At 38.9% G+C, this 10108-nt stretch overlaps 1 protein-coding gene across 4 annotated transcripts; it reads left to right on the plus strand.

Moving 5' to 3' along the window:
* The first annotated feature begins 1362 nt into the window (after positions 1-1362).
* Positions 1363-5757, plus strand: LOC115729888 (geranylgeranyl transferase type-2 subunit beta 1). 4 transcript variants are annotated; one of them, XM_048279275.1, is made up of 11 exons: positions 1363-1425; positions 1458-1532; positions 2195-2248; positions 2392-2542; positions 2800-2916; positions 3490-3556; positions 3657-3805; positions 4614-4747; positions 4827-4925; positions 5034-5109; positions 5428-5757. In XM_048279275.1, exons 3-11 carry the CDS (start codon positions 2195-2197, stop codon positions 5523-5525), a joined length of 945 nt encoding a protein of 314 aa, XP_048135232.1. In that variant the 5' UTR covers positions 1363-1425; positions 1458-1532; the 3' UTR covers positions 5526-5757. The 4 variants fall into 4 exon arrangements, with proteins under 4 accessions (XP_048135232.1, XP_030516375.1, XP_048135233.1 ...); XM_030660515.2 differs by having other exon boundaries at positions 1364-1425; positions 2189-2248; XM_048279276.1 differs by lacking the exon at positions 1363-1425 and having other exon boundaries at positions 2189-2252.
* The last annotated feature ends 4351 nt before the right edge of the window (positions 5758-10108 follow it).

Genomic DNA, 10108 nt, shown 5'->3' on the forward strand with positions numbered 1-10108 from the left:
AATTACTTTACTTCCTCAACATTGGGACGTTTGCAAAAAAAAAAATAGATTTTTTGAAAATTTTTAATGATGTTACTAAGACTTTATCTGGTATTTATTATCCTACTACGTATTTATTTTTAATAGAGTGTGTTAATATTGGTAGTGTTTTAGTGAATATGAAAATGATACCGAATTAGCTCGAACTATTTTAGTAATGCGAGAAAAATGGTTGCATTATTATTTGCAAATTCCTTTTGTCTATTTAGTTGGTATTGTTTTTTATCCACGTATTAAATTAGACGGTTTACTAGATTATTTGAATGTGTATTATCATGATTGTTTACATTTGGAAGATTAAATAGATATTTCAAATATATTAGGAGATGTTAAAGAATCTATAGTAGTATTATATGAAGAATTTTGTAGTAGATATGATTTAAGTGATTATGGATCTTTACAATCTACTGCCTCACGTAGCGAATGTGGTAGTTCACTTAGTAGAGGGTATAATATGCTCATGAGTAGGCAAAAAAAAAAACAAAAAGGGGCAACATGTAGTATTTTTGAATTAGAAAAATATTTAACCACTCAATTTGAGTTTCGTGACACGTAACATAGTACAGATTTCGAAATCCTAAAATGGTGGAAGAGTCACCAAATCGATTACCCGGTTCTCGCTCTCATCGCTCGTCGGATATTAGTAACCCATTCTTCAACGGTTAAAGTTGAACAAGCATTTAGCACTGGAGGATTAGTTTTGGACTCTCGCCATTCAAGATTAAGCCTGAAGTCCGTGGAAGCTCAAGCTTATGTCGACGATTGGACAAGGGCGAAATTTCAACACCAAGAGCTAGATCGAGAATACGAATTTTTTAGCGATGATATTGGAGATACCACCGCCACGGGTACCACAACGAGTAGCGACGATTGACGATGAGGTAAGTTGGGGTTATCAAATGTAAAAGAACTACATGGACTTTGATTCTTATATCCCCAAGAAGATATGTAGGCGCTTAATAATAATTCATTAAGTTCAAGCCCATTCCTCCTCTCTCTCTTTTTTCCCCACATTTTATTACAATGTACAATTTGATTATATTTTATAATTTATAATTTATTATGTTTATTTTATTATTTATTATTTTAAAAATTAAAATTAAAGAAGGAACCGGAATGAATCGGCCCGGGAACCGGCCCGGAACCGCTGGTTCCGGTTCCACCTTTTCTTGGAACCGGAACCGGCCATGTATAGGCGCACATATCCTAAATGGGTAAATTTTTAAAAAAGTCACGTAAATTGAAAAAAAAAAAAAAAATTTAACCATATTTTGAAAAAAAAGCCCCCAAAGCCTCCTAACTCCTAAGCTTCGATTTTGGAAATAAGGAAAAGCTTCGTTCCTCCACAAGGTGGAAGCCTGTTAAGAAAGGAAGCCAGCGGTCTAGGGTAGTCGGAAGAATCGGAATCTTCAGTCAACTGAAGAGAGTTTTTGGGTTTCTGAATCGAACCCACGTCGTCATTTTCACTCAAGTTCATCTTTTTGGATCGGCTGGTAAGGTCTGCGGGGAACTTCTGCGTGTTTTCCACTTCGAATCGACACGCCGAAGGCTTCTGTTCTTCGATTTGAGCTCTTCCTGTTCTGTTTAAGTTAATTTGCATTGATTTTCTTTGACGTCGCGACTGTTTTTTGCTGATTAAATCGTCTTTAACACGGAGTTGTGCGGTTTCTAGGTCGCGTAGCGAGAAAATAGCGGAGATCTCTTGTGGTAATCGAGATAGATTGTAGTATAAGAAGGTGAGATTTCAGAAAATGTTACGCCGCAGTTGTTTTCGAGTCGTAATTGCTGATGGGTGTTCGTTGAATTTCTTCTGTTGAACTTGCTTGTTTGCCTAAATGGCCTGCCTTCTTTGAGCTAGAGACTGTTTTGGGCTTGCGTCAGATATTGGGAATGCGAGCAATTTGAGCATGGCCACGTCTTCTCCTCTTAGAAATGGAGATGAGCTTCATGTCCTCTTTTCATTGTTACTACGTATCTGATTGTTCAAAACAAAGTTAAACATAATCTGTTGTCAAATTTATAGAATCTTACGGTCTTTGATGACCTCACAAAATTGCTAAATTGTATACTTTTTGCGCTTGAGTTGCTGAGTTCATATGTCGCATGTGTAAGATTTGATTCCATGTTCATAGAATATTTACTCTCTTAGTGACAGATGGGGGAGCTCGCTGGCGATAAACATGTCAAGTACATATTGTGTGTTGAAAAGGTAGGTATGAAATTTCTACAATTCTCTTCTTGTTCTCTTGTCCACTTCCTGCCAGTTGGTGAAAATGACTTGGTTCATCTGGATCTGCTATTCAGCATTTCGGAGTTTACTGATTTGAGTTTTTGGGTTGATCTTGCACTCAGAAAAAGGATAGTTTTGAGTCGGTGGTTATGGAGCACTTGAGATTGAATGGAGCATATTGGGGATTGACCACTCTAGATCTTCTTGGAAAACTTGACACTGTGGATTCAAATGAAGTTGTTTCGTGGATCCTGCAATGCCAGCATGAGTCTGGTTTGTATTTAATTGTCTCTTGGCTTCTTTATTGTGATTACCCATGAAAAATATGCGCCTAACAGAACCTCCACTCCTCATTCAATCAGATATTTCTTATTTGATGGTATGATCAATATTTTAGCTTGGGATTAACAAAGTCCATCTATTACAATAATGACATCATCATAGGGGTGGTTAGTGTTGCTTTATTCATATTTTTTATAACTTCACTCTAAAGAGCAAAGTGCGAATCTCACCTAGGCCTGCCTTTTCAGGTGGCTTTGGTGGAAACATTGGACATGATCCGCATCTGCTGTATACACTCAGTGCCGTGCAAGTTTTGGCCCTTTTTGACAAGCTAGATGTTCTTGACCTCAACAAGGTGACAGATTGTATCCTTTGCGTCCTAGATTTGCAAACTATTACCATAGATGCAAGTTCCTCGATGTTATTAAATATGATATAAAACAAACAAGCAATCTATCAACCTAATAATGAGGGTCCATTGTTCTAGAGTCTGTAGGTGGGGCTTCTGTGGTGAGGTTGACCTTGGTTGCCAGTCTTGATTCAATGGGGGGATAAAAAGTCCTTGGCCTTACTCTAGAATGAGAATGCGGCTGAGCTTATCTTCATACATAGCAGATGTGATGTGTCAGACCACCCCCTCAGTCACTACGAATGCCCCTGATCACTTTCTTAACAAGTGGGGATCCATCAATAAAGGGCACAGTTTGCAACATTACGAGAGTAATAAATTTACCTAAGCCTCTGTTTTGCATGTAAGAGGTCAGATTATGTCAAACTTTTTAAATGTTATGAAATTTTGATCACAGTTACTCTATAGTGTGTATATTGGCTAGCCAAACTTTAATGAGGGGGGGCTCTCTGTGGAGATCGAAGTTGCTACTGCTGGATCAGCTCTGCTATTAAATTTTCTACAGTGTTGTGCCTGAACTGTGATTCAGACATCAGATCACTGCAAAACGAAGATGGATCTTTCTCTGGGGATGTTTGGGGCGAAGTTGATACTCGGTATCTTGTCTTCGTCTTTGTTCAACTAGAAATTTTTGTGCTTCTTGAGGATGTCTCTTAAATAATTGACATTCTTTCACCCCTTTTCTTCCCTTCAAAGGTTCTCTTATTGTGCTATATGCTGTCTTGCGATACTAAAACGGTTGGATTTGATAAATGTGGAGAAGGCAGTCAGATATATAGTGAGTTGCAAGACATTGGATGGCGGGTTTGGTTGCACTCCTGGTGCAGAGTCTCATGCAGGGCAAAGTATGTCATAACCTTATGCTGGAGCTCTTTCTCCGGTTTTTAATTTCTGATTGGTGCTTAGTAAGTCATGTATTTTCCTATATATGTGGTAGTCTCCTAACTATGTTGGTGAAGAATCCCATTCTCGGTCCTATCTAACCAATATTATATATTGTTTTAGAGTGTGAAGGAAACCTGGGCTTCTGGTAATTAAATGTGCGCTGTAAAATAGTTACAAAGCTGGATATCTTTCTGAAGATTTTATTCAAAGCTGAATGAGCTGGCTTGGAATTTATTCCACTGGTAAATCCAGTGGGTTTTTCCTTTTCAAAAGGGCGGTTATTCCCAATTTTCTGCATCAAAGTATCTCCATCTTCACTGTTGGGGAGAGATAATAGAAATATGAGACAAATAAAAGGATATGGAGTAGGAAAATCCAAAAGAAGAGAAAAGTCTCTATGGAATTTAAAGGAAAATAGTTAGTTATAACGGAGCTCAATATGTTGGTTATCCACCTTGCCTAGGTAGGCTACTCTTTTACCTGATTCGACTTTTTTTCAATTGACCTTACAATCTGCTGAAACTAGAGGAATGAGTGTCTATGTCTACTTCTAAGCTTTCATAAATAGGATTTTGACATATTTATGCCAAATGACAAAATGATTCAAGAGCCTAAAGGTAGAAGCACAAGTTAGAGACAAACCCCACCCCAATCTTTCCCTTCGTTAGAAAGCCCAACATTGAAGTGGCTTCCTTCTTTATTTTATTGATTTGATTTTATGAATTAGAGTACAATCTGCAGTGGAGATTTACTTGGTTACACCTGCAGTATTTTGCTGTGTGGGAGCTTTGGCTATAACGGGTTCACTACATCACGTTGACAAGGACCTTCTTGGCTGGTGGTTATGCGAACGACAAGTCAAATCTGGAGGTTTAAATGGCCGCCCAGAAAAACTTGCTGATGTGGGTATTAAATGAAATTAAGCTACTATACGCGGACTGTTTTATCAAATTATGTACTGATCTAGCTGCATGGCTTCAGGTCTGCTACTCCTGGTGGGTGCTTTCTAGCTTGATTATGATTGATAGAGTTCACTGGATTGACAAAGAAAAGCTTATCAAATTCATATTAGACTGTCAGGTTCTTCAACTGCATCCTCTAGGATTGAATTGAAACTCTCAGGATATTGAGTGTACTACAATTTTGAGTTTGAGGGAACAATGCTCACTTCATGGCCTTCTATTTCAGGACACTGAAAATGGTGGAATTTCTGATAGACCAGATGATGCTGTGGATGTTTTCCATACATATTTTGGAGTGGCTGGTAAGTAATAGTTGGATTTTGCTGTGATCCTGTGTCTTCTCCTTGTTGAATTGGCCTTATTAAATTAATTCATCGGTAAATTCAGGATAGGAGTTCTTGATATTATTGCCGAAAGTGAAAATCGATGTCTGTTCATCCATTGATCTTAAATTGTTACTTGACAAAATATAGTTAGATCTGAATTATGTTTAATTTACTTCAAAGTTGGACCATGAAGGATATGAGGTTGTCTTTGTTGATCAAGAATGCAAACAATAACAGATGACATATGATGCTGATCGAACTCTCAAGGTTTTTCTTTCTTGGTGGTGATTTCAGGTCTTTCCCTTCTTGAATATCCAGGAGTTAAAGCCATAGACCCAGCCTATGCCTTGCCAGTCGATGTTGTTAATAGGATTTTCTTTGGCAGATGTTGAACCTGACCACAGGCCACACAATTTACTACATTTTCATGACTTTCTGAGTACACGTACTAGCGGCATTAACCGACTTTCTATTTCCTTGCATACTGAATTGCGCAAAAATTGAAATAGTAGTCAGTGGACACAACTTCTCTAGCGAATCATTTGTTACCCTCGGAGAACCTAAACTTCCTTTGATCCTTTTTGTGCCCTCATCTCTCTCAAACTATAGTTTCTCCTTTTTGTACCTTCATCTCTCTCAAGCCTCAAGCTATAGCCTTCATTTTGTACCTTGGTCTCTCTCGAGCTATAGATGTGTAGAATTTAGCACAAAAGGCAGGACGCGTATGTAGTTTGCCTGGTGGCAACCTCAATATTCTTGAAAGCACAACTCAATAGTTGGAAATTCCAGTTTGATCCCTATACATTCATTTTGTTGTGAACTTAGTTCTTGTACCTTTCTTTGGAAATAAATTAAAGACTTTGACAATTGGAAACTTGATGGAAATTGCTTAGTCGGCATAGTTCGTGGACTGCTTGGTGTATGAGTATGGGTGAGCAACAGTCTAAAGTAGAACCGTGAACTAACAAGACTGGTCTAGTCTGTCCAATTTCAGGCCAATTTCAGGTAGAAAATCAATTGGGTTCCTAATTCTGGTTGGAATGAGTGGGATTTTTGTTTCTGGTTCCAAGCAGAAAACACTTGGGCTTTGGTGTTTTCTTGTTACGTAAGGAACACCCAACCATGAAAAACACAAGGATCGAAAGGGCTCTTTTCCACAGAGCTGGGGAATACTTTCAGAAAAGAGCCCCTGAAGGCAATTTTCGCAAAGGAACCTCCACAGTGATGTTTGTCTCAAAGAAGCCACTGAAGTTGGTGCCTTTTGTCTGAATTAACCCCCAGCTCCGAAGCAGCACAAATTTTCGTTGGACGAGAATCGCGGGCATTTTCGTTCGTATTCTTCTAAATCTAAACCATATTTTCCAATTTTGAACCTAAAATTGTTTGAAATCCCTAAAGTGGATCCAAATCTCCAAATCCTTGTAATATTCCATTTAGGAGTGCAGCAAATCCTACCTTCACCTGGAGAGAGCCATTGCAACTAGTTGAAGCAACATGTTGAGAAGATCAATGACAATCATGTTACAAGAACAATGTTGTTTTTTTAGAGTTACTTTGGCTTTTCTGGTCGGATTTGTCTTCGCATTGTTTCTCCTTTTAAGCGAATCGATGCAAGTGAGTTGCATTTTCTAATTGCTAGTGGTATGTACGTGTACATTTTGTAATTGCAAATGACGTCGTTGTGGTCCCTGGGTGCTATAACAGTCCCTATTTTGTAGTCTTCTGCTTGCTTTCTTTTATTTTTTGTGGGGGGAATTTTTTCTATTCACGGAAACATATGCACATTATTTTTACTGCCATTTTGTACGGGGCGAGAAATGTGAAGAAGTGATGTTTTATTTTTGACAGCAGGGGAGCTGAGGGTGTTGAAGAAGATGGGTTTGTCATTATTGATCTGGATGACTTATATAGAAGACATTTCAAAAATGAGGGTGTCAATGGTGATGGTTCAATGTGAAGGGATTTATCGGAACCGAATCGGATGATCATATAGAGAATCGAGAAAAATTGAAAGACGCATGAGATTACTCGGGTTCACCCCAAGATTAGGGTTACGTCCTGCAAAGAGATTTTCACTATATTTTTCGATTTACAGCCAATTCGCAAATTACAATAATAAAACCGAGCAAAATATATATGCCCAAAAACGGGCTAAAAAACCTAAATCTCTTAATCCCGAGAACCCCGCCCGCTGCCCCTGAACCCCCACCCGCCGACCGGGCAGCGGGACACCCGTGTCGGGGGCGCTGCCCCCGAACCCCCGCATCTCGCGCGTAGGGGTCATATGTCGTTGGGTAACACTTCGGTTTCCCTAAGCTCACGTGGGCGTACCCGGTGTGAGAAACAAGGGTCCCCGAAGTATTCGCCAACTCCAACACAATGGAGAGGGATGGGGATAGGGAGTTTGGAGAGAGGGGTGAGCATGCAGATGTTTTAGCTGATAATGTAGATATCTTGACTATGACAAACCCAAAAGAGCATACACATACTAAGTTTGAGGCTGAAATTGATACGGAGAATCACATCTGTGGGTTGGGAATGTGTTTTATAATTTTAAGAAGTTTAAAGAGTCTGTTAGGAGCTCTTGTCATAAAAAATGGAAGATGGGAAAGCTTCATTAAATGAACAAACAAGTGGAAGACAATGTGCTCAGAGGACTGTGATTGGCTCATATATGCTTCCAAAGTACGAAAGAATCATACTTCATAAGTCAAAAACTTCAAGCATGTATGTACATGTAATAAAGCTCTGAATGCTTCTCAAGTGAGTAGTAAATGACTAGTAAGCAAGTGTCGTGTTGAGGAACAATCATACATGGCGAGCAAGGTGCTTCAATAGAGTATATAAGAATGTTTTGAAGCTGTCAAGGGCTACGGTCTACAGAACTAACGGCTACACCAATGGGTATGATTATAGGGAAGGAGGAGCAATTATGGCTACTGCCAAGCCCTTTTTTTGTAGATCCGAGATCGACCTCTGTAATCAAGACTGAGGCATGTCAAGATCAATTCAAGTGTAGATGAGTCTACATTTGTCTAGATGCATTGAGGGGCTTTCCAGAAGGAAGTAGGAGTTGTGTGGGGTTGATGGTTGCCATTATCATCAGGATACAATGGCATACTATTGGTAGCTGTGGGCATAGATGGCAACAATTAGATGTATCCCCTTGCATAAGTAGTGGTGAGACATGAAACATACAAGACATGACATTGGCTTATTAGCATAATAGCATAATCTGGAAATTACTGACCCTAATTTTTTTTTTAAGTATTGGACTTTCTTATGTGATGAGCAAAAGGGATTGATTCAACACTAACAAATCTAAAGCCTAAAGCCGGACATAGTGTTTGCTCAAGGCATCTTTATGAGAATTTCAGACTGCATCACAAAGGACAGGAACTTAAAAAGTTGGTTAGGAAGGCTGCAAAGACAATTGGGACATGTAATATTGAATTGGTAATGGAAAAGCTTAAGGCAGTTGATGAGAAAGTTTGTCGTTGGATGTACCAAAGGCTTCCAGTGCAATGGAGCAAGTCCCACTTTAGGACAAGCTCAAAATTTTACTTATATTTGAACAATTTGTGTGAAAGTTTTAATAAGAGCAACATTGATGTTGTGGACGAGCCTATCCAACAATGCTTGCAGCTATAAGAGTGCAGCTCATAAAGGAGATTCATAAATAAAGGGATGAAATGGCTAACACCACTTGTGTGATCTGTCATAAAATGGGGGATATATTGGAACTTTAGAATCTGGGTTTCATCATCATTGATTCCTAACTAGAACGTGGAGAATGATTTTGAATTGAGTGGACCATTCGGAGATAAGATGGCTGTTAAGATTATAGAAGATGATATATTAGTGGAATTTCTTACTGTCGTGTTGTGGCAGCTCTTATGTACATCGGGAAGAGCCAGAAAAATGAGTTTCCACATATTAGAATAAGGAAACATTCATGCAGAAAGTTGAAAAGTTGGAATACCACAATCCCATGTGGGAACTGTGGTGGACTAGATCATGACAGGTGTCATTATAACAACCCATCTTTCAAGCTCTTTCCTCGTCTATAGAGGAACTATCACAGCACAATAGCAAGGGATTACACCAAAGTTCCATATTTTACAACTAGTTTTCACATTGATATAAACTACCCTCTTGTCTCCAAACGGCCCACTCAATTCAAACTGATCTTTCTCATTCCAGCTTTAATCCATGACGCTAGGATTGACCACACCAGGGTAGTTACTCATCCCATCGCTTTGCATTTGAATCTCTTCATGAGACGTACTATTATAGCTTTAAGGATTGTAATGATAGGCTTGTCCCTGGCATCAATGTGTATTTTTGCTGAAGCTTCATGCCAATTGTTCAAGAAAAGGTCACATGTTGAGCTTGTAGTGAAGTCGAACTCGCTCCATTTTACTGGAGGCCTCTAAGACAACCAATCATAAGCCTTCTCATTAACTTCCTTCAGTTCTTTCATTGGCATTTCATAATTAATACCCCAGTTACCATTGCAGCCTTCCAAACCAACTTTCAAAATTAATCCATGTTTTGCTTCAGGCATTAGATTTGCTAGTGCTTGCACCAATCCCTTCTGCTTGTCACATAAGAAAGTCTGGTAGTTCAAAAATTCTCAGGGTCCATAATCCACAATTTGTGCAATCATACAAACTACTGCCATGTCTGGTGCTTATTGTCCTACTACTACCCATGTAAAGGGATGTATTATTTTTGCCAATCATGCTCACTGCTACCAGAAGTATGTCTTGTATCTTAATGACAAATGTCGACCGTCAAACCCCACACAACACCTACATTATTATGGAAAAACCTTAATGCATCCAGACAAATGAAGACTCTTATCATTTGAATTGGTCTTGACATGCCTTAGTCTTGTTTACATATGTGGATCCTGGGTTGGCATAAAAAAGTTCTTGGCAATAGCTCATAAGCAACCAAAATTGCTCCTCCT

Source organism: Rhodamnia argentea, chromosome 5, assembly GCF_020921035.1.
Source record: "Rhodamnia argentea isolate NSW1041297 chromosome 5, ASM2092103v1, whole genome shotgun sequence".
NCBI classification, from domain to species: domain Eukaryota; kingdom Viridiplantae; phylum Streptophyta; class Magnoliopsida; order Myrtales; family Myrtaceae; genus Rhodamnia; species Rhodamnia argentea.